Source organism: Borostomias antarcticus, assembly GCF_949987555.1.
Source record: "Borostomias antarcticus genome assembly, chromosome: 11".
NCBI lineage: Eukaryota > Metazoa > Chordata > Actinopteri > Stomiiformes > Stomiidae > Borostomias > Borostomias antarcticus.
This window is the reverse complement of record NC_140244.1, coordinates 20,122,144-20,147,192: the sequence shown is the minus strand read 5'-3', so window position 1 is coordinate 20,147,192 and position 25,049 is coordinate 20,122,144. Positions and strand designations below refer to the sequence as shown.

General features: G+C 42.8%; 2 protein-coding genes across 2 annotated transcripts; one reads left to right on the top strand and one right to left on the bottom strand.

Annotated features, from left to right (window-relative positions):
• Positions 1 to 1,238: 1,238 nt before the first annotated feature.
• sdf4 (stromal cell derived factor 4) lies at positions 1,239 to 8,906 on the bottom strand. The gene is made up of 7 exons (XM_084445354.1): positions 8,755 to 8,906; positions 8,071 to 8,399; positions 7,391 to 7,527; positions 4,398 to 4,511; positions 4,095 to 4,253; positions 3,076 to 3,251; positions 1,239 to 2,932 (listed from the first exon to the last, which is right to left on the bottom strand). Exons 2-7 carry the CDS (start codon positions 8,385 to 8,387, stop codon positions 2,756 to 2,758), a joined length of 1,080 nt encoding a protein of 359 aa, XP_084301480.1. The 5' UTR covers positions 8,388 to 8,399; positions 8,755 to 8,906; the 3' UTR covers positions 1,239 to 2,755.
• Positions 8,907 to 11,204: 2,298 nt separating this feature from the next.
• On the top strand, positions 11,205 to 23,207 carry c1qtnf12 (C1q and TNF related 12; the record flags this gene model as incomplete). The annotated part of the gene is made up of 8 exons (XM_084445936.1): positions 11,205 to 11,378; positions 19,785 to 19,889; positions 20,102 to 20,213; positions 20,328 to 20,509; positions 21,243 to 21,351; positions 21,493 to 21,586; positions 22,782 to 22,860; positions 23,109 to 23,207. The coding sequence occupies 8 exons, from the start codon at positions 11,205 to 11,207 to the stop codon at positions 23,205 to 23,207; spliced, it is 954 nt and encodes a 317-aa protein (XP_084302062.1).
• Positions 23,208 to 25,049: the final 1,842 nt, after the last annotated feature.

Sequence of the window (25,049 nt, the reverse complement as noted above, 5' to 3'; positions counted from 1 at the left end):
GATAAGAAAAAGGTTTATCTGCTGCATATTCTTCTCCTGGTAGCGAGAAAAATGTTAACTATCTCTTGGCTCAAACCACAGCCACCCACCTTACGTCAGTGGAGTGATAGGTTATTTAGAGTATACACAATGGAAAGAATAACAGCTAAGCTCCAGATGAGGACAGATGTATATACATGTAGATGGAGCCCTGCAATTTCTTATTTTAATTTTGTATTTGGCTGACCTATAGGTCTAACACGTGCTTTTCTCAGGGTGTCTTGGTCTTTTCTACACATTGTATTGTTTTTATTCTAATTCCCTCCTCTTGGATGATTGAAATGATGCCATGACTTAACCCCTGTTTGCCAAACAGTTGTTGTTGCGTTTTGTTTTTCTGTCTTTCTCTATGATCTTTGTTTCATGTGCCTTTTTGGCAAAGAAATAATGTAATTGTTATGATGGCACATGATTGAATAAACATTTTGTTCCAAAATAAATAATCGGGACAAATTTACAGAGATGAAAAGAATTTCCCAAAATGGGAAAATAGCGACACTCCTATGACATAATAATGCAAGGGCTGAGGCTCAAGTCATACTTTATTAGAGTGCTGCTGACGCGTTTCAGCTAAAGGCCTTCATCAGAGCAGACATGCAGACAGAAATATACAGACATGTTTATCTATGGGTTATCTATCATACTGCAACACGTAGCTCTGGAGGTAGAGAGGCCGGCTGGGGATCACAAGGTCCCGGTGTGCCGAAGTGTCCTTGAGCAAGACACTGAACCCCAACATCACTCACGTGCGGCATGGTGTTGCAGTACTACTCTCTCACCTCACAGCAAGAAAGTCTTTCTGTGCGGAGTTTGCATCTTCTTCCCATGTTCACAAGGGTTTCCTCCCACAAAGAACCCAATACGAAAAACATGCAGAAGAACAGATGCTCTTCGATCCAGGACCTGGACTGAGCACTTGGACCTTCTCCCTGGGTATTTGTATAATTGGATTTCTTGTATCGATTGTAAACTGTATGTGTATTCAGTCTTGACTGTACTTCTTTGTTGTCCTTTGTTTACTGCTACTGTAACAAACCAAATTTCCCCCTTGGGATCAATAAAGTACACGTACCTACATACCTACTTACTGACCCAGCTACTTCTTGATTAGAAAGTACAGTATTATTGAGTGTCTTATAATGGGAGCTTTATTTAAGTGAAATATTGGACAAGAAAGATACCGGAGGACATAAAAGTGCTCAGATTGATTAGAAATCTTTATTTGTTTATAAGTCAATTTGGAATATGATGTAATCTATGGAGCTGTGCCTCATTCTGCAGCATCAGGACCGAGGACCGAGCACCTCAGGTGGAGCCTGATAACAGCCAGCTAATTCCACAGGTTATCTACCATGTAAGAAACAGTTTGGGAACGCATTTTGTGCAGTTATGTCCAAGCATAGCAAACAAAGGTAGCAAAACGACAGGAATCAATAGGAAACACAAAGAAACCAAGGGACTTATTATTAAACCACACATTACAAACCAAACACAATTGTTCAACTGGAATCTGGATGTATGAAATATACCTCAAATGTAACTAAAAATTTGAATTCCATGTCATGTTTATAAATAAATAAATAAATCTCTTTCTCCAGTCTGATGAGACCTAGGAGCCCGGTAGGCAATGTTTCAAACCACCTGCAGACCTTAGGCTTACTACTGTATGTCTGTCTCGGAGTATAATCTTCCTCGTTCATTACTCTCCAATTATTTTCTCTATGATGTACTCATCACAAAAAAGAAAGAAATGGCTTTTCTACAGCCTTTTTTAATGGTGAAAACCGCACTGATTTAGCCCAATCTAGAGGACTTTTTAATGCACAGTCCCAAAGACAATTGTGTATCCTGAAATAGGTGAATAGATTTAGACTCCTACTGCAGCAGAGGTTTTAAATGACCATGACCACTAACTGGACGACACATTATCCTAACAGGACAGCGAAGAGCAGGACGGATCAGATAACCATGAACATGAGGCCATGCCACAAAAACCTTACTACAACGTCAGCATAGACTTCACAAAGACAATGAGGAGTGGTTTCAACCGACTTGTGCTTCAGCTTTGTACTCTGGAACTACTGAACTTTGTTTAACATCAGTCACATCCCAGCAGTGTAAGGGGTTGTGATTATTTGACAGGCATAAAAAAAAAAAGATATGATGCTAAATTCAATAAAGGTATTTACATTGTTTACAGCTACACAAACGAAACTCTTTGTTGGCCGTTTGCAGTAAAAACTGAGTTTCTGCAGTACAAACAATAACAGACCTCGTTGTGCAAGTCGTGTCACTGAGCTACTGCACTAGAGGGGGAATATATCTAATCTCTCAAATTCCTCATATACATACATTTCACAATATACTGTATTAACACAAATGAATTAGGTGACGCAGTGTCTCGAATGCACTGAATACCCCGAATACATCACCCATAAGAGGCAGGTCCAACTGCAGACAGAAGGCAGACCATGGCTATGGTCGACTCTGATGGTAGTCTGGAGATGAGGGATGCTTTAGCCTTAGAGTCAGTTGAGGGGGGAGGGGGGGGGGGGTGGACAAGGCTTTAAAAACACAATTGCACACTAGAACATCCCAACATTGGGCTTTCGGTAAAACAGATGAGTCTTTCAGGGAGATTTCGGGGGACGCCCCCTGCTTCGCTGTTGGACGGGGGAGGGAGAAAGGAAGCCTTTTTTTATGGGATCATCGGTCTTCAGAACTCCTCATGCACATTGCGGGCATAGTCCATAAGCTTGCTGCCGGTGAAGTATTCGCTGTACTTGAGAATCTCGTCCAGTTCCAAGCTGTGGTTCTGGTTTTCGTCGGCCACGGCGATCATCTGCTTGGCCTCGTTCAGAGCGTTGTACTCGTTCATGGGGTCCATGTACTCCTGAAGGGAAAACAGAAGAAGTGGAAGAACAGATGAGGTCCTCAATAACATCAAAATATTTGATTCCAAGTTTTTGTTTCCATGCACAGTTCCTGTGTTTAAATGATCGTAACCTATCCATGTTTCTATGATGCTCAACTCACCTCCAGCTCCTCCATGGTAACAATGCTATCGTGGTTAGCATCAATGACGTCCTCAAACTCCTTCTTCCTCTCCCTGACCCAGTCGTCGTCGATGTCCTGGGCCTGCTGGTTCTCCACGGTGCCCATAGGCAGGGAGATGAACTCTGACAGAGTCAGCTTCTTATCGCCGTCCTGGTCTGCCAATAGAAGACAACACACCTCACACTCAGACTGAATTCAGGGCACCGCAACGGGACCAGTCTGGTGGCGTTTGCCACCATTTTTCTGTCCGGTGTGACTGAAATCGTTCATTGGTCAATACCAATACAAGTTAAGGCATCGAGCAGAGAGGTGCTGTCCAGTGGTGCTGAATTTCCCTGCGGTGTCCTGCGGGTTGCTTCAATTTCATATCTGCACTGAATGCATTGCCCATTGAGTGGCTTTAATATAGGTACATAGTTTTGTAAAGCTGTTTATGACTTTTATTTGTGAACAAGTGTCCAGTCATTCACCTGATACCATTTCCATTGTGATAACAAGAATTCCCTTGTGATGATGGCCTACACTTTTCTTTGACATTTTTAACTGCATTCATCAGTAGATTATCATAATAATGATGTTATAACGTACCCTTGTTATTGAGGAAAAACCTGCTCTACCTGCCTGTGGGGCTCAGTCAGATAGCAAAGCTCTACAGGCCAATAGTCCAGAAAAGCAGGGCGTTGTTTGCCTTTTCCAAACATACCCAATTTTAGTCTGCACAGACCCCAGAGGAGTGTGATCCTTGTCTGCTACGTCTGGACTATGAACTGGCCTCCCACTCACATTCCCCCTCAAACAAGACTAAACCTTCAGGCTTTGAGCTCGCTAGGATCTTCAGTGAGGCACAGTGAGGTTGAGAGGAATACTCTGGCTAAGGACACCACACACGGTAGCTTAGGGTTAATAGCGATTGTACCATGATTCATTTGCCAATCCAAATTGATATACTGTAAAGGGAGACTACACACACTCAAAAAATATGGGCGAGTGGACAGTACCTAGGTCGCGTACGATCTCCTTGACCATGTATTTGAGCATGCCTCTGCTGTGCTCGGGGTGCAGGAAGGAGAGGAACTCCTCCTCGTTGAGCAGCTGGTCTGCTGGCGGGTTGTCAGCCTGGAACCAACGGTCCTTCAGGCTCTCCAGAACCTCCTGAGCTGCAAACGAACGGACGCACAGTCAGATCCAGACAGTACTGACACCGCTCAGCTAGAGACTGCGCAGTCAATACGGGACAGGCTACCGCTTTACATAACACACAAGATGGGAGATGCAGATAAGAGTTGTTGTTGTGAACTTACTTTCTTCGTCCAGCTTCAGTTCTTCGTTGTTCTTGATTTTTTCTGCCATTTGCTTTTCGTCAAATCCTTTGCTAGCCAGGAACTTGACCCGGTATTCGTCCCACGTAACATGTCCTGTGGTTGAGACAAATACAACAATTTAAAAACCAGGCTTTTGGGAAACACAGCTATAGGGTGGTTGTACCCAGGCAAGGCCTTAGGGTGTGAGTCTTGGTAACTAGGCCGACTCTCATTGTACTAATTATGTCCATATAGAGTGTCGTCCCTTTCATCTGAGTTTTGAAACCCAGAAGTTAGAAAACCAACTACAATCATAGAAGCTACTCGACGATTAGTAACCATCAAGTTGCTTCCATGATTGTAGGTTAGTAACTGTCGAGTTGCGTCCATGATTGTAGTTTGTTTTGCAAGCCACTTATGTTTTGTACCACAACATTATAACAAAAACATGGTAACTGGGTATGACAATGAATATCACAGTGACTTCTGTACTCTATGGTTAGTTACATCACAACCATATTGAAACTCCTAATCTGCATGTTCACTTGCTATCGCTTCCATTCAAATAATGCTATTACTGTATTTTACAACCATTATAAAATAATAATGTCATAACTATTTGCTGTAGGTAGAGGGTCAAGTAAGGAGAGAATGCATAGGGGGTTAATGCTGTTAGAGACTATTTTTTTGGGGGGGGGGCGAGGGTGTTAGCTGCTTTTCACAAGTCTGTAGTCTCCTGGTAATACTGACAAACACAATCATATACTGAGAAGCTACCATATCTTCATGTAATCATGTTTGTCATGACAAACTCACTAGCATTGTGCCTAAGAGGCACTGATAGGATGGAGTATAATGAATATAAATTGATAATAATAATAATAATAATAATAATTGTTTTGCACTTTACATTTAGAAAAAAATCTCAAAGTGCTATAAAACAGGTGTTTAAAAACAACAAAGTAGTTACAGCCAAATACATGGGAGGACAAAGAAAGACGAGATAAAATGAGCAAACAGGCATTTTAAAAACAGGATAAACACATTTCATGGTGCATAAGATATGGAAAACATGCAACCTAAGAAAGCAGTCATCAGAACGCTTTTGTGAAGGTGTGTTTTTAGGTGTTTCTTAAAGGATTCCACAGACTGTGGTGCCCTGAGGTGGTCGGGGAGGGCGTTCCACAGCCTGGGGGCAGCCGAGCAGAAAGCCTGCATGCCCATGGTTTTAAGGTGGATCTGTGGGGGTTTGAGGAGGTTTGCAGTGGAGGAGAGGAGGGTGTGTGAGCTGGTCTGGGGGGTGAGAAGATCCTTGAGGTAGGGGGGGCGTTGCCATATATGCACTGGTGGGTGAGGAGGGAAACCTTAAAATCAATTCTGAGCGAGATGGGGAGCCAGTGAAGGGACTGTGATATACTCTGATATTCAACCAATTAACATTGCGAGCTCTGTGAAGAAAGCAGCTATGTCTAAATATTCATTACTCAGTTTGAAGAGAAACAAATAATGCCATGACTATATGGTACAAAGACTGGACTACATTTATAAATGTCATATGAAATGATGATCAAATCACAAATTAATTCGTACAAGTTTTTCTTTAGTAACCTCCATGCTTTCTCTCCTTAATTCTCGCTGTGCGCCCTCAGGTGGTAAGATACAACAGGCCCAACCAGTGGCATACCAGTAACTCCATATGCAGTTTCCCCTACCATTGCCAACGGGACCTTCCGCCCCTCCTGAAAGGCCAAAAAGTCTAAAATAGCAGACTTTAGCATCGCGGCTAGCGGACATTTTCTGACTGGGAGCGAGAGATGATGAAGTGAAAATATTTTCTGTTGCTGTAGCCATCAACATAATTAATGTAACTACAGTTTAGTCTATGTCTTCTGATGTTAGTATGTGGGGCAATGTAGGGCAGGCTAACATTAAGCCATGTGTTTTGGACTAAATGGCGCTGCATTCAAGTTAGTTCACATTCCTTTTCAGCTGTTCAGCATTCACACACATTTCCTGCAGGAAATGTAATTTTTTTCTTGTAATATGTTTTTTGTATTGTAAAGAAATATTGGTACAATTTTTAAAAAGTTATGTGCACTCGTTTCATTTCAGTTCAGTGTACAGAAATGCTCCGATACTAACAAAGATATAAACGCCTTACTGCAAGCGTCTATGACGACACTGTCAACGATGTATCTGTGACACTCCTGCCCGTTTCGGGAAACCTACCATCCCCCCTGAAAAAAATCCTAGGGGAAACACTGAGATGGATGAACTCTGGTTATGTGACTAGGGTTGCACAATACATTGAAACGTCTATGCCATCGTGATGCCAAAGTGTGACGATTCTTTTGATAATATTTTTTGCTTTGATTCTATTTAAAGTATCGAAATCATCGATGAATGTGGTAGACAAGCTGAATGCAATCTCTGCCGGCCAAGCACTACCGGCTTTGTTGTATACAGGCGACTTGACTGACAAATCAGCATGAAGCTCCAGTACTTAGGTAAACAGCCTTGGAGTTGAAAGCGGGGCAAGCAAATTCAGTGAGCTAACATTGCGCTTGCAATGATGCATTCTAAAGCTTGGTTATATTTTGTTAAAATTGACGTCACCAATAGTGTAAAATGACTTGTCAAAATGAAATACCAACAAATTGGTTATGCTAGTGTTTCCACATAAATCTTAAGCTTAGTTGATAGGCTATTTGACTGTCACAAGTTATAGTCAACCATCCACGAATGAGCTGGGTAGTAGTTTAGCTTTAGATGTTTGGTTTTTGTTCATATCTTTTTTCCATCAACTGTTAACACAACAATATATTAAGCTAATTACTTTACGTAGCTAACTAGAGATATTGGCCCCCCCTAACTAGAGATATTGGTTATGCAGCCACAAATGCAGTTTGTGTTGAGATAATTGTGGGTTTTGCCGTGATATCGAAAATTGTGATACTGAGCTGGTATAACAACCCTGAGAGTGACTCTCTTACCATCTCCATCTGGGTCAACGGCATGGAAGCTCAACTTGTTCTCCCTCACAGCTTCCTGGAAATGCTCCTCGGTTTTCTCCATGATCCAGCGTTGCATCTCTTTGGCACTCACACTCTTATCTTTGTTAAAGTCAACCCTTGGGTGAGGAGGGGACCGCTTGTTAAGACATAATCAATATTTCCAAATAGAAGCATTCTTAAGTGGAGGTATATGCTACTATATCAGTGTCTCCATAACCAGAAGATCATGGCAAGTAGTGAATGACTGACAGTGTATGGGTTAGCGAGGGGCCTGAACAGACAGGGCTTTTACTGTGTATGATAGAACTCATGCCTATCTGTGCTAAGCACCCATACTTTGATTCCTTTGCCATATAGGGTAAAATAATGGAATGATAAATGGGATTTGTCAGGCTCTCTGATTTCTGGCAAGATACAACGCAAAGGAGAGGATTAAGGATAACCTTTTTGACGCTTTTACCTCAATGTAAATCAACCCCAACCCCCAAGCTTAACTTCATGGCATGTACTGTAGTGTACTGAGCCCAGGTTTTACCAACAGTGTTTGCAGTAGTAGATTGTTGTGGCTGTTCTATTACAAATTTACTTCAAATATGCCTCATCTACTCCATTCACAGCAAAAATAGTTTAAGATCTGAGGGGAAGGGGCATCTTCTTACTTGGTGAATATATCTATCAGCTTCATCCTGTTCCTCCTTGGCTCAGAGTCCTCTTCAAACTCCTCAATCTCCTTCCCCAGGAACACTTCCTGGTGGAAGTCCTTGTTCAGGTGACCGTCCATCTCCAACTTCACCCCATTCAGGTGGTCCTGGGGCAGAATCTCATTCTCCTCTTTGCTGGTGGGGTTCTTCTCTTTCAGGGCTGATATGTTGGCCGCTGGCCGTGCGTGGACATCCATGGTGTGGAGCAAGCTAAACAGGGCTATTGACACAGCCAAGAGGTGTCTGCACCAAGCCGTTCTCCACACAGACGTCATGGTCTTTCCGATCTTTGAAGGGAGGAAGGGAGAATATGGTCACTCTTAAAGCATGTCAGCAATCAGTCTCTCTCTCTCTCTCTCTCTCTCTCTCTCTCTCAACAGTCCAACTGACTTTCTCTCAATCAGCATTGGCAGTAACCGTCGATCACTGACAAAACTAACTTGATTATCAGCTAGGCTAGCTAGCTAGCAACTCCTAATGTTAGCTTGGACCCGTGGTAACCACGAAAAGTGCGCAGCTAGCTAACGCTTAGCTGCGTAACGTTAGCTAACTAGCTAGGTAACGTTAGCTATAGTGCTATACAAAACAGGCAAGCTGAAATTAATACATATCTAGACAGCTTGGAAACGGAAAATAACCTACCTGCTGCACCCCAACGACACGATAATATATATATATATATAAATATATAACACAGCCCAAATGAACAAGGAAACGGGTAGATGGCTAGCTTGCTAGCATTGGCTAAGGCTGTTGTGCATCTCAATGGTGTCAGCCAAACAAACCGAACACCCAAGCTGTCAGAGTTCTAGTTCTAGAGCAGGGTTCTAGTTCCTGTACACGTGGCCACCTCAAGGGTCGTGTGCGGAATGACCGACGCCTCCCTCCTAACAAGTGTATAATAATGATCACATACAGAGCAGGGCAACAATATTTTACAAGATTAGCTTATTTTCCAGAGAAGGACCAGTTTACAAGGAACGTTAACTGGACTGCTACGTTACAGACAGATGCGCTGGAGGCCACCAGACACCAGCCAGGAAATGAACTGGGCTCATTTGGGCACCATGTTGGTGAGGTCTCGGCCCGTGAGAGGTGAGGTTGCCTGAAGTTCACTTCTCCACTGGGTGGCACTATATGCTCGGGGAATAAACCATACCGATAGGGCTCCATAGCTTTCAAATGAGAATGGCATGCTGGTGTATTGAGTAGGCCTATTTCATGTGTTATTCATTTATCTGTTTTAGAGCTTAACTGCATTGACATTCCCTCCGTTAAATGAAGCAGTCATTGTTGATACATTTTAGGCCATTTTATCTCCATATGACCTTGGTCTGTGTAAGACTTGGATTAGACTAAAATATTGTTTGGAAACTGTTACTGTTAGGGAATGTGTATTCAAACACAAATCGGGTTACTCCACCAATATGCCTAATATAGCCTAATTATGTATGCCTTGATTATTTTAAGTAATTCATTACAGTAATGTTAATGTAGGCTATTTAAGTGAGGACCAACATTTCAGACAGAGACAAATCCTTGTACGAGAAGATCCTATTTCAGCACTTATTGAAAACATCAGTATAGGTACAACCATGTGTGCCCTACCACATGGAGCAGTCAGAATTCATTTCTTGGCAATTTGTCAAACAAGAGATTATTCACAACAGTGCCCGAGGGTCTTTTTCATATTCTTCTTTTTCGTTCACATCCTGATCCTAACACAAAGCTGCATTGAGGTAAATTCAGACAATCACAAAGACACACACACACACACACACACACACACACACACACACACACACACACACACATCCCGTAGCTTTTCTGCCAAGGAACCTCGCCAGCTTTCTGAGGAGTTGAGCATTTCATCTATGAGATAAAACAGAGCTGAACAGACCAGCGGTGTTGCCAATTCACTGATGAAAAATAGAGCCAAGGGAAGGGAGAGAGAGGGAGGAGAGAGAAAGAGAGAGAGAGAGAGAGAGAGAGAGAGAGAGAGAGAGAGAGAGAGGGTGATGATAAAACTCCAGTCAGAGCCCTCCAGTAAGCTCAGTCACAGAGAGGGAGTAGCAGAGACGCAGAGCGAGAGAGAGAGTGTAACGGAGCAAGCAAACAGGGACCTACCACACACTCAGACAAACACTCTCTGAGATGAAGCTGCACATGCTCTCGGACTTGATGAATGACGTGTACTACTGGTTATATTGGCCAGAGAGATTTTAATAGCCCACAGAGTTTTATTTTCTACTTTTTTAATTTCTGCGGAGCTGGGGACCAGTTTTACCCTGTAAGGAGAACAGAAGAAAGAAGGCCAAAGACTGAGAAAATTGGACCATCGCCAACTTCTTCTTGGACTTTTTTCTCTCTCTCTCTCTCTGTTCCTGTGGGCACCACATGTGAGGAGGACCGACAATCTGAAGGCTGAACAGCATGTCCCACCTCTCCCAACCACCGCACAGTACTATAAGGAGGATCCATCTCTCAGAGTAAGGGTCACAGCAAGAGAGAGGTGGGATAGAGAACTTTACTATCCATCCCTATCCTCGGACTCTCCCGCCCACCCACCCACCCTCAGCGTCGAACGCCCCTCCTCTCCGGCTCCCCCTTTGCCCCCCCCCGTGCCCCCCGCCCCCGCCCCCCTCACCCCCCAACAGAGCAGAAAGCGTGAAAAATCTCACTAATGGGTTTATTTGCTGTCAGATCTACGCCGATCTGTTGTTCCCCGGGACCATTCCACTTGACCCATTTCATACTTGAGTAAGCCGTCTGGCTTTCTGGCTTGAGTTAGCGGTGCCCCAGCAACACTGGCTGGCTGAGAGCTCATCAGGACCGCAGCAGCAGCCAGTCAGTCTGACAGCCCCCCCCCACCCCCCCCCCCCCCCCAAACCCCTACCCACCCCCCCAACACCAGGCCAGGAGACCCTCAGAGCTGCAGTCTTCCAGTCTCCCTTGCCCCGGTCAGGTCTCTGCATTAGTGAGCAGGCATCAGTCGGCCGCCTAAGTCTGTCAGAACAGAGGTCCAGTCCTCCTCAGAGGATACAGATTGCTTCTGCGGGGATCCTCGTGTTTGACTACGCAGTGGACTGAAGATGTGGTGTGGACCGCTGGCGGTGGTGGCGGCAGTATTGTGGACTCAGTGTGTCCTGCTGGAAGGGGTGGATGCCAAGAGGGAGAGGAAGAGGCAGAAGGAGACCGCCCCACAGCACACCGAGGCCTTCAACACCACCCTCTCCAACAGCGAGGAGGTGGACGGGAGCACCAAGGTAATGTTTAAATCTGTTCCATCCCTGTCTCTATCACTTCTCTCTGCTGCAGTCCTGCGGCGACTCAAACCTCTGGATCATCCATTTGAGTTGCTAATATCATTTTCTATCAAAAGACTTTACTGTGTATGCACTGTAATTTGTGACAACATATCAATTATTTTTTTCTCTGCTGATGTGTAGTGTATTGTTATCAAAGTACAAATGTACCAAAACTAAAACAGAATAAAGGTGTCTAATATTCGTACTACATTTGTATCTCCCATCTGAACCATAGATTAATAATTTGTCATCATCACTTTGATTTCATACAGACAGGGTTCATACTGCACTATGAGCTTAGAGTAAAACAATGTGTTTGGGTCAAAAGCCAGGGTAGGACAGGTGTGCCCTATTGGGTCAAGTCTCCGAGAGCGAGCTGGCCTCAGAAGTGTGAAAGATGAAATGGATGACTTCCTGAGGAATGTCAGGAATGTGCACATCTAAAGACTGATCAATGCATCAATTAGTCGTCACAATGGGTGCCTAGCCCCCAATTTTCCAGGCTATCAGGTTTAGAAACGGTTTATTGATGAATCATGGCGCAGGTGGGTCTCATGAATCATCTATAAGATGATTTGACATTGTATGTGTTGTAATGTTTGGGAAAATAAGAGGAAAATATATCTGTGTTTTGATGATTTCAAAGACCAGACAGTTGGAAATGTTGATTGTTATATCTCAAGAAATGATTACAACTTTTGGAAATGAGAGGATTTATCATACATCAACTATGTTTGGACAAATATGCTAAGTCATATAGAAGTAGATCCTATTCAACCAACATGTTTGAACAGAGTTCCATATTTGAAAACAGCACTTGACCTTGCTGTTTATTGGTGTATTGCTGGTGTTGCGTGTTTTCAGGGGGTCTCCATGGCCTGTTTGTTTTGCTTTCAGCCCACCCGTTGAGTTGGCATTCTCTAATGACTCTCACTGCCCCCGTGCTCCGTCCTCTCAGTCCCAGACTTCTCCCCAGACTCCTCCAGGTTGTCTCTGAGGCGTGTTCTCTTGGCAACTTCCACTGTCTTTTTTCTCTCCCTCCGTGAGGTCCTCTCTCTGTTCTTAAGAACACATTGAGTCCGGCGGCTAGTTGTGGCCTGGCGGTGTTTATTTGGCTTGGTTCGCCCTGTAAAAGCAGAGGCTGTGGAGGATGACCTTGTGTCAACCCCCCCAGGCTGCTCAGCATCTCACCCTGCTGGGGCGTCACTTCTCCCTCCCATCCCACGGGGCGGGGGGCTCTGTCTCTACAAGCCCCCCCCTCCCCTCCCAGCCTGCCCAGGCTGACTGCCATGATGTAATTCCTGAGAAAGTTAGGTGAGCAGATATTTAAAGACCTTTGGCTATGCTTTTCCCAGGCCATTGATTCTGTCATTCACAGGCCGGTCTGACTCCGCTGTGTCTGGGACATCCGATAGGAGCAATGCGGCCCCCAAAAAACTGGGGCAGCGTGCCGTGTAAGCCCCTCACAATGCCCCATAGAAAGGGTCCTGAAAGAGGACACCTCAACCAGGATTAGCCTCCTGTGCCTCCCTCACTTACATTCTTTTCATCTCGTCTCCCACAATCTGGGGGTAATGACATAATCGCTCCTAAGACCCTGTGTTATGCCAGATAGTGTCTCTGCCAAACACTGTCACCTCTGATGAGGACCTGGCCTTTAAGCTCACATCTCCCAGGTTAAGGAGGGCTGATGTTCAAGGTTGGGAAATGCATAATGTAACGTTTCTCTGTCTGGGATCCAATGGGAATATATCTTATTAGAACATGTGTAGTACATACCGTGCATGCCGCAGTTAATGTTTTGTTTCATGGTGCTAACTTAAAAGTTTGCTCTGTCAAGTTTATCGCCTAACACATCTGTACCTATGATCTTTTGGAAAAAAAAACAAGCTTGTCTTATTGGAGTTATCTTGGCAGGGCGGACTGCTTGTATTTTCAAATAAGCTGAGGTTTTATGCATTTGTATGTTTTTCCTTTGCCCAGTGGAAACTCTTCTTGTGATGGCATTCGTTTTCTGTCTGGCAATTCCCCAGTGCGAGCTGCTGGCAGGGTGCAGCAGGCTACATTCCACCCCAGATTTTCCATTTGAAATTGATCACAATATTGAGGTGTGGAGTGGTGCACTGGGTGAGGTTTTGTGAGATGTTAGAACTCTTTTCTTAATTTCAATAGACTTGAGACTTGAAACAGTATACAGTAGTGTATGTCAACCTTGTTGAAACAGTATGCGCGTCTTTTACCTTTGTTTTGGGGTCTACTAAAATGTAACATTAGCCTAGCCTGTTGAGTAATGGCTAAGTTAAGCCCTAAGGGAGGGCTTGTGTTTCCCTGTCTCTCATCCCCAATGATGATTAATGTTTTTGGATTTAACTCCCCCACCCCCTTTTCACGGGGGAATGGACTAGTCCCACAGGATACAGACTCACTGCCACTGGGAGAACCCACTTCTCTTAGAAGGTAAAGGTGTACCCCCTGTCTAACCTCCCCACCCTGTCTACCAGATTTTGAATGGGAGAGCATGTTATGTCTCCTTTAAAGGTGTGGATGTCAAAATGGACCATGCTTACTCAACACCACATGATTAATCAATGAACTCGTTGAAATCTTAACAATAATAAACCATCGTTTGTCATTACATCTGAAATCTACAAGTAAAATAAACTGTTCGGACGATATTCCCTGAGCTCTGTTGTAGGTGCCAGAAATACAACATCTCTGTTTTTACACATCAGGGCATAGAGGCTTGTTTTATTTGGATTTCTTTTCATTTTAATACATTCTGATTGATGCCTTATAGAAATCCTTTAATCTTGGCTGATTCGTATCATGTGCTGGTCATGTTCCTTCACCTCTGATTCACATTGGAATCTTAATAACCAACAATATTTTACCACCATCGCAGAGACTTCCAATAAAGTACAATAAATTAACATTAGAACCAGTATTAGATTAGATATGACCTTTCCTTCTAGTGCTGCGCTCTATGTGCTCATCGACCGTAAATTGCCCAAAAAATAACCTCAAGATAAGTGAGCTCAGTACTTACTAAAGAAAAGTGGTACTACACATGAGCAGAGTGGTACTACAGAAGAGCAATGAGCAGTCTCTGCAGTTAAGAGGCTCTGGGGAGAACCACAAATGAAGCACATAAAGTTAAGAAAAACTAATGACTACGTCTACCTGGAGAATTCCACCCCTCGTAAGATCCAAATGGTACAACCCAAATGTAGCTCTGATCCTGACATGGGACTGGAACCACAGTCCCCTTTAAGAGCTTGCTTTACCTACCACAGATAGAGAGGAAAATAAGTGCCCAACTCCAGCAATTTCAAGGCTATAATTTGTACACAAAGCAGGTGTGACATAGCAATCAGACTCTCTTTCTGCTCATTGACTTTTTATGTCGAGAGGAAGACGTGATTATTTCCCTGGAGATTTCATAAATAAATTTGATTGTGTTTCTCTCTCGCATGTCTTCGCTTGTTAGGAATGCACGTTCAATATGCATGAATATCTGAGACATGTTTGTACTGCTTTGTTGAAACAAGACTAATAACATGGGGCTACTATAGGAACACATTGAGCATACACAAAAACATGCCATATCTTTTGCAAACATATGATATATTGTACCAGAGATGAATAAAAATGACATTCCTTTTATATGGTTATTTTGCTTTGAACAGCCAGTCCTCAACACGTGCGTGGAAGAAGAAACCGTGGCATGTCTGCCCATATTTAGCTCCGAGGGGGTAAATCCTTAAGGCAGTCTGTGTCTGTGAGGTGCATCAGTGGGGAACAGGGGGGGAGGGGGGGGGGCGTGACGATGGAGATGCACGCAGGCAGACAGACAGGAGGGCAGAGACAGAGAGACAGACAGACAGACAGATAGAAAAGACAGATAGACAGACTGACAGGAGGGCAGACATACAGACTGACAAGAGGGCAGACAGACAGGCAGGTAAGCAGACAGACAGGTAGAAAGACAGGCAGACAGACAGGCAGGTAAGCAGGCAGACAGTTAGACAGGCAGGCAGTTAGACGGGCAGGCAGACAGACAGGAGGGCAGACAGGCAGGTAAGCAGGCAGACAGTTAGACAGGCAGGCAGACAGTTAGACAGGCAGGCAGACAGTTAGACAGACAGACAAACAGGAGGGCAGACAGGCAGGTAAGCAGGCAGACAGTTAGACAGGCAGACAGACAGACAGGAGGGCAGACAGGCAGGTAAGCAGGCAGACGGTTAGACAGGCAGGCAGACAGACAGGAGGGCAGACAGGCAGGTAAGCCAGCAGGAGGGCAGGCAGGCAGGTGGGTGGGCAGTGGGCAGGCAGGTAAGGAGGTTCCCAGGTTTCCCCCGGCCCAGCAGCAGCCTGCAGCTGGGGATCCCTGCCTGCTGGAGAGAGACGGAGAGGCCCTACCCTTCTCTGCACTAGGGCCCAACCACCCATGCATGGATGACTGCACAGGGAGTATACCCATGTAAAAACAAGGGATTAGAGAGGGCTCTCCATCATCCTGCCCCAAGCCAAACCTTACCTGCCCCAAGCCAAACCTTACCAGCTTTACATTACCAACATGCAATGTAAAGTTGGTAAAAAAAGAAACTGTATTTTGGTTGCATAACAGAATAAGTTATGATAGTCAGTGAGGGTTGGGAATAGGATCATGTTTTTTTTTTCCGAAAGGAAAACACTGTCCTATTGTAGTCCTCTTCTCCCTATAGTCAATAAATGTCAGGAGCTGCCTGCAACAGTGTATTTTCAGCATCAACTACAGCTCCTGAAACATGTTGTAACAGTTGTGTTTGTGTTTTGGATGCTGCCCCAGGGAAATATTTCTCATTTTTAGTGCCTGAAATAAATTCTACCTAATTTAACATCTAACTACATAACACACATACCTTAAAGATGCATGTAAAAGTGATTATTCATCCCAACCCAAGCCACTGTATTCACATGCTGATGTAATATGATTTTTACTTTTGGAAATGGTAATAATACACTAATAGATGAACTGTAGACTGCAAAGCAATGAAAAAACTTTCTAACGCCCAAAATGCTTTAATTGCATGGACATGCGACATGAAACTAAACTGATGAATGTAGTAGGCCCATTGTATGTTGTTTGAACAATGTTATGAATTATGATGATGTAGCCTACATGCACAACCAAATCAACAGTGACAGTGTTAACTGTTCACAATAAGTTCATGTTTACAAAATACAGTAGGTACAGTATTAAACATTTGGACCTTAGTCCATAGCATATTCTTTTTTAGTATACAGTATCAGTGAGACAGTGTATCGTCTAGTGTTGAGTTTTGTGAGTCCCCGTAGATTAACACCTCGAGAATGTCTGACACGTTTTCCTAGCCGACTCCATGGCGGTGTGTGCACTCAACACTTGTCGACAGACATGGCCGTAGCGCGGCACTCAGCAACAGGCTTGATCAAAGGCAGAGAACTGGTGTTCTTCATCAGCCAACAGATTGATACCTGGACCTGCCTTCCCCGCACTTTGTTCCTCCGCCCTACGTGCTGATACAGAGGTATGTGAGTGATGGCAGGGTTTACTTTGCGCCACCCTCAATAGCAGTCAGCGAGAAACGGTAAACCGCACTGACAGTTTTTCTATGTCATCATGCAATATGGTTTTCACGTCTGCATGTATGGACTCTGATGCATCGTTCTGAAGAACACGCTGGCGGTAGTCTCACCTGCAAACAATGAATCATTTTTGCCAAGCTCTGCAATCCAGCCAAATTCTAGGATACAAGGCCATGGTCAAACGAAAGCCTACTGTACATGGATATCTCTGAAAGACATCTGTATCTTCATGTAGTTTAGAAACATACTATGTAGCCCATGACCACTCATGCCACTCATGCCATTAGTGTCTTATGATTGCTTATGTTGTTGTTTGAAAAGGACAATAATTACCTTGTTCGCAAACCAACTTCCTTGAATATAGAAAATCCCTTAGGGCACGGTTTTAATCATTTAATTACAATGGCGTGTACTAACAATGCTTGAGGATGACAAGAAGAGGAGGGATGATTTCCTGGCAATGATGCAGTTTCTTATTATTACTATTCAGGGAATAGCTGAAGTATATAATTATAAGTCCCATGTGTGGGCTGACTTCAGTAGCTTGACATCTGAAAAACAGACAGTGATATATGGGAGGGGAGACGTGTAGTTCTTTGAGTCTTTAGGGTTCGCTGCTCAAAAGTAGGCTATTGAGGCCTTGTGTCTCACTGGCTGTCAATGTTGGACAGGTATCACCTCAATCATGCAGGGTTGTCAAAGAGAGGTCCTTTGTGATGTCCTTCTGTCCTTCTGTTTGACTATCAGTTTTCAACTTGGTGACAATATCCTTTAGGTGTTGTAGCTATACTGTTTAGTTAGTTAAGATTGGTATGCACCTATTATTTTAATAATTTCACATACTGATTCATGTCAAGGCTTTAACGCTAGTATGAAAGTTGGAAATATTAAGACAGAATTATTGCAGTCTGTGGTATTATCCGCAGACAGAAGTATAACCAATTAACTGTCTGGAACACTGTTGTGGAAAAATTGTGGAGGATTATGCAGTAACAGTATCTTCGTCTTGACAAAATCTGTCTCCCTTTTATCTCTATCCAATCCTCAAAAGCACAACAAAAGCACACAGACATCCAACATGCAAGAGGCACTGTGTTACTTAAGTTGTTTATTTTGTCTGCTGTCAGACAAAGAGAGAGAGAGAGAAAGAGAGTTGCCAATCGAAAATATGAAACCTTTTTTATTCCAGTCGTATTGAAAAGACAAACAAGGAGTTACTTTGTTGCAGAGACAAGTCTTTTTGTGAAGAAAGGTGCATGTTAGTTTTGCAGATAAGTGATCCGTGTCCTGCTGCCAAACCTAAACAAATTCCATTTCAGGCAGCTCACCTCCATGGCTCGTCCTTATCTCCTGCTCCATCTCAACCACTTGGAGGTTTAGTGAAAAACTTGGGGAAGATTCAAGTCATTTGTGACTATTGGAAATCATACAGCATTACTTTTCACCCCAATGAAACGCCAGTGTGTTTGCATAGAAAGTTTAGCTACATTCAAACGTGGCAGAGCATTTTCCCTTTGATCAAGACAGTCTGTTATACAATGCAAATATATACTGTAACCTAGGTAATTTCAGATAATGCATGCATATCAATGCAAGGAGACTCTAAGGGGTTGTTATGTGTTGGTATGTTTGTAGGATTGGGGGAAAACGTGTTTGGCTATTTTCAAAGTTGTTGTAGACTAATTGAGCTCTATAACCCTCAGATCCTGCATCACACACCCATGGGCACATTTGTTTTTCTGGGGCATGCTCATGGAAATGTTTTTGTGTTGGAAAAAAATCACTAGGCAAGGTTTGTTTATATTCCCCTGAGCCTATTGGGGCTAAAAAGAATTGACATGCCACCTGAGTGAATTATCTAGAGAAAAAAATAAATAAGCAGAAAGTGAAATTCTTGAAGAGAAAGTGACTGAACACAGTTGGCAATGGGACACGAAAAGCAGTGTCTCCTCTGAGATCGATTGGGAAAGAAAGAAAGAAAGGCAGACAGACAGACAGACAGACAGACAGACAGACAGACAGACAGACAGACAGACAGACAGACAGACAGACAAACAGACAAACAGAAGACAGAAAGAAAGAAAGAAAGAAAGAAAGAAAGAAAGAAAGAAAGAAAGAAAGAAAGAAAGAAAGAAAGAAAGAAAGAAAGAAAGAAAGAAAGAAAGAAAGAAAGAAAGAAAGAAAGATGGTTCACACTGTGACCTGTCTTAATGTCTGGCACCTTTTAATAGTATCTCCAAGCAGGATTTTCCAATGATGGTTTGTGAGCAGAAATTATGACTCATTGGATTTAGTTACATAGGTACAATATTTTACCTTGTATGCCAGTGGGTGTAATGATTCCAGACTAAAATATCTGATGAATCTTGCAAGATCCATTGTGATTAAAGGAATAAGAAGGCAATGCAAAATCGGATGGCTTCTGTTCTGGCTGAGTGCATTTTGGCAACAAAAATATTCCACTTTATTTTAATGAAAGTTCGTGGGTTGTTAGTCTCATGCTAATGTTCAATCATTCCAATCTAGAAATCTGGAATAGTCCGGCAGGCCTACTCAACAAGGCCCTGTGTCCATAGCCTATCCTGTGAACCTCTTACTTCACATATTCATCAAACCTCAAGAATATGTAACATTATATGAACTAACAATATTTTTGTAGCCAGGGATATATTTAGACTAAAAAGTTCTTCTTAGTTTCCAAAATGTTTGTTTCCCAATGTTGTCTTATGGGTTTGTCGGTCTTCTCTGTTGATTCAGGTCCCTGACAACCAAAGAGTGGACCCACTGGGATCATGGATGGACTTTGTGAAACGACCCGTCGGCAACTTTCCTGGGAAGTGTCGCAAGAGGAAAAGACCACTGGTAAATACATTAGAGGAGCAGTTAGTTTAACTTGGCTCATTCAAAAGGCATGACTGAACAAGATCTTCAATTGTTCACAATGCCCCCACAGTAAGATGCTTAAGTACAATTCTGTCTTTATCATGACACATGGTTTCTGCGTCCATTCCTATGTTGTATACATTCGACTTGTCCTCTCATCCTCTGTGTTGCGTCCATCTCCTTTCTGCCAGCCAGGTCCACCTGGCCCCCCGGGACCCCCGGGCCCTCAGGGGCCTCCCGGCTCCCCAGGGGCCGAGGTCACCCAGGAGGTCCTTCTCCAGGAGTTCAAAGAGATGATTAGAGGTAACATGACATATCGCCAGTAGAATTCAGCTTCTCTACAGAATGTTAGCATACTGTTGGTAGACCTCTGCCACACTCTGAACGTGTGCTATACTCTCTATGTGTTTCTTCTAGAGGCCACCGAGAGGAGAGCAACCGTGGACAGACAGACCGACCCCAGCCAGCTGCCCACAGCCCTCATAGCCCTGGAGGGGATGGCCTCCTACAGGAGGATAGAGGAGGCCTTCCACTGCAAGCTGAGGGGACCAGTGGTTGTCGACAAGAAGACCCTGACGGAACTGCAGAACTTCCAGACAGTACGTATAACAGCTACAGTGTAAATGTTTATCAGTGGCTCTTTCCGATCTCACTCTCTGTGTATCCTTCAGTCAGTATACAGAACATTAGGGTTCTGTTCGTGTTCTGTACGGGTCCCAGCTTTGTTTCTGCAGGTTGAGGTTCCCCTTTTCCTTGACGTCTTCAAACCGAGACTTATTCTGGTTATCTTTCCCTGTTTGTATTATGGGGGGGATCATCCCGTCACTGGAGACTGGTACTGGCATACAGCACCAAGCAGAGGCTCAGGCCGCCTCTATGGTCAAAAATATCTCCTTTTTCACTGCTCCACATCACATTTTGGGCAGCATACAAAAGGCACTCTGTCTGTGACTTGGAATATGGTGTGGAGAGGACAAAAATAGACACTGTTTGAAATAGCATGCTGTAGTGGAAGAACTATGCCCTTGGACAGGCCGACAGGGCAGGATCAGAGGCTGGGGGGTTACACCATGCACCAGGCTTACACCTATATTAAAACCTATATTAATACTACTTGTATGTTATTACCATGTTATTACAACGTTGTTTTGGACATCATTTGTTAACACACGGGATTAAAACCAATTGGGATCATAGTTTTTCCAACCCTCTGATACGACATTATGTATATTAAAACTCTGGCCGCAACCCACGCTACAAATACAAGATCAAAACCTGCTACTTGTCCTTCATTGTGCTGTGACTGTATCTGGGTTCCTTCTGTTCTTCAAGCCACCAGCTAAAGGAGCTTTTCTCCGAGGCTCAGGGATGGACCAGTCCACAGGACGATTCACAGCTCCCGTCACAGGAATCTACCAGTTTTCTGCCAACGTTCATATTGGTGAGTATTTGTTCGTCTTATTCTAGTGAGTAACAGTTGAGCATATTCTGTAGATACAGCCTGGAATTGGTCCCTGGTCAGGTAAAAGTATTAGCTCTGTTCCACATTTGACCTGTGATTGACTGTGTTGTATCCCTGCAGACCACAACGAGGTGAAGAGAAGTAAGAGCCAGCTCAGAGCCAGGGACAACGTTCGAGTGCTGATCTGCATTGAGTCCCTGTGCCACCGATACACGTAAGTAGGCCTTCAATGTCTTGCCTATTACTCCTTTGAAGACTTAAGATTCTGAAGCTTTCTACTCAACAAATCACTCCTCAGTTCAATTAACCATACTCTGTTGCACTTTGACCCCTTGGTATAAAACCACATGGTTCTGGTTTGTTCTGGCTTATCTAACATAAAAAAAAATCTATTTGGTCAAACAAAACAATATTATAAGGATTATTTCAGTGACAAGAACTGATTCATGGCACCATCTACCAGACCATACATTCTCTTGTTAGTTTGGTGGAGGTTCTTTATGGATTGCAGTCTTTCTTTCAATTCATGTCTAATGTCTGTAGTTTATCATTGTTTAATGCTAGTGTTACTTCTGCAAGTATTTATGAGCTGTTAAAAGTGTTGTCTGTTATACTTTGTGTGGAACCAGTTAGGCATTTCCTGTGTAAAAGTGAAGCAGGTCTTTAAAGGAAATGTCCCCTCACCCTGCTCTGGTCCCTGTCGACTCACTAATCTTTATAGACTCACCTCTGACACCCCAGACACCATGCTGCTTCCAGCACCACAGGGCAGAGCACAGAAATGCCCTTTTTAGGGATGTGTAAAAGCCCATAATGAACATCAATCTCACACACTGATTGTTAATGCTGGGGGAAAAATCCATTTTGGGTGTCTCTGAATGCAGTTCACATATTTTGACATCTCTGTTTATATAGTCAGCAAAATCTGCCAAGAACTGTTCCCAAACACTCCCCTAGAATATGTAGCACTGCAAAGCCTCCATTTTTAATGTGGTATTATGAAATAAACATATAAATAATATCATTATGATTGGTTACCCAACCCTTTCCAGCTCTTTCCAGCTAGTCCCCCCCCCTCTCACAGAATATGAAAATGCAGAGAATATGAAATTAGACTCATTCAGATGGCAGTTAGAGTGAAGACAAACATGATTGATTCGCCATATAAATGTTCCATTAAATAGGAGCCAGTGCTCTCAGTTTGAGCTGCGAGACTTGACTCTACGTCTGCAGCAATATAACCACAGTCTGCAGACTTCATGGCAGAACTCACACCACCAGAAAACCACACTCAAAATGAAGCATTTGCACATTCATTTAATACAGATAATTTAGCATGAAACATACTGCAAGCAAATAGTTTGATTTTACGGTTGATATTGATTTTCTGCTTTTTATATCAAATGTAGGTCATTGGAGATGATTGTTGGATTAGAAAGCAACAGCAAGATATTTACAGTGTACGTGCAAGGGTTGCTGGAACTTCAGGTATTCAACAGAAAAACATTACAAAGACTGCAATTTTCAGATTAGATCATATATTTATTGTACTTTTCCTGTTATAATACTTTCTGTTCTTTAAGTTATTTTTATATTATATAATATTAGCCTATGCTATGTTATGCTATCATGCTGTGCTGTACTGTGCTGTGCTGTGCTGTGCTGTGCTATGCTATGCTATGCTATGCTATGCTATGCTATGTCATGTCACAGCAAATGTCTTTGAATCTCTACAGGCTGGACAGTACACCTCAATATTTGTGGACAATGCTGCTGGGGCGTCCATTACGATACAGAACGGCTCTGACTTCATGGGCATGCTGCTGGGTGTATAGCCTCACCTCCCTCCCAGGGTACACTAGGACTCTAGCCATGGGCGGATTTGGGCTTCCTGTATCTCGATGGACTACTAACGGATGTTTCCACCATCCACATGAGACTGGAGACGGGGTTCAGGACACAGAAAGAAAAACTTTTCAGAACTCTGATTCTAGCAAATGGTGTCTTAAAGGCTGTGAACTAAGACTCAAGTCTCTCACTGACTTCACTGTCATTGGCCAACAACACACACTGTTTCACAACAGACTGACCTGATCAACGGTGGAATTATTCATCTTCAAACACCATGAATCATGAGAACAAGTAATAGCTATGTTTTTGATACAGCACACATCAAATCATGAGCTTTTTTGGTCTGTTCTCTCCGCACTGATCATCACATGGACATAGTATGTACTGTTGACTGCAACATATATATGGTGTAATCAAGGTTCAAGAATGGTGTATTTGTCTGATTGGATTGGAACCTGATCCACTGTACACAGCAAGTAGGTTTTATCTTTTGAATTAAATATGGTACATACCTGTAGGCTATGTGAGTACACTGGATGATACAAATATGCTCAGTGGATATTATATGGGCCAAGGTCATCTCTATGTTATTACACATATTGTATAGTTATAAACATGTTATTACTGTGTTATTACAGTTCAAAAATGAATTTGTAATTTCCGAGTGATTAACTGCTAAATGACCCAACATCAATGAATGGTGTGTGATAAGAAATCTTTTAGTGCTCAGAATTCAGCTAACTGAACAAAATTAACTGAGAAAACATACACCTCAGTACTGATCACTTTTAGGGAACAGACAAGGGGTTCTGCTTAGATACTGTTGTTTACTGTCCCATTTATGTCAACAAAGAGTATCCATAATATAAACACTCATTTTTTGGTGCGTTTATAACATATATTTTTCTTTAAGCCTAGCATATGAAGTTGTGTGTAAATTAAGATGAATTATATTCTTATAATACTCAACTAAAAGCTGCAAATTGGATGTCTATGGTATTTATGTTTATGTCTTCACACATTTAATGAAAAATGTATTATACTTGTATCATGTGTCAACCTGAATTTGAATGATATGAGCTACGAGACCAGAGGAATGCCGATTAAATGTCACATCTCATACTAATTTTATTTTTCCATTAACTATTATATTATTATACTACAATCTGAATTAAACTATGTTAAAGAAGTGTCTGATATCTGTTGTCCCTCAGTGCATGTATTTCATTACAAAAATGATATATATTTGCTGTGTAAATTACCCAGAATACCTCAAATTCTTTGGTGAAAATATGGCAGGCTGCCAAGTGAAAAATTATTGCCTATCAACCTGCAGACCAGAGCTTTGTTTTTGATATGAAATTGTTTGTGTATCATTTGTATTGTCATGTGATGTACGTATTATACTTCACTGTCATCATGATAAAGAGCTTTGGCCAAAACTTGAAGACAGTAAATATAAGTAGATTAACTAGACTATAACTATTAAATCAGGCATTTTAATGATTGTTACAGAATAATGAACGTATTTTATGATATCTCTTTCTCTGAGAGACCTACATAGGGGGGGGTCATTTCCCATCACCTCCTCGTAGAAATGTACTTAAGTGTGGATAGATCAAATGGCTGGACTAGTGCCTTGGTCAGCCCTGTAATAATACAGTTTTATATGTCTTGGGTGGTCTATGTATCACAAGGCACTCATTAGAAGCTTTTAGCCTCTATTGCACAAATGCATGTCCAGCCACTTGTATGAACGTGTTAGGATCAGTGCATGAATGGCTTAATAAAAGGGTGGTTCACATTCAGCAGCCGCGGGAAGATGT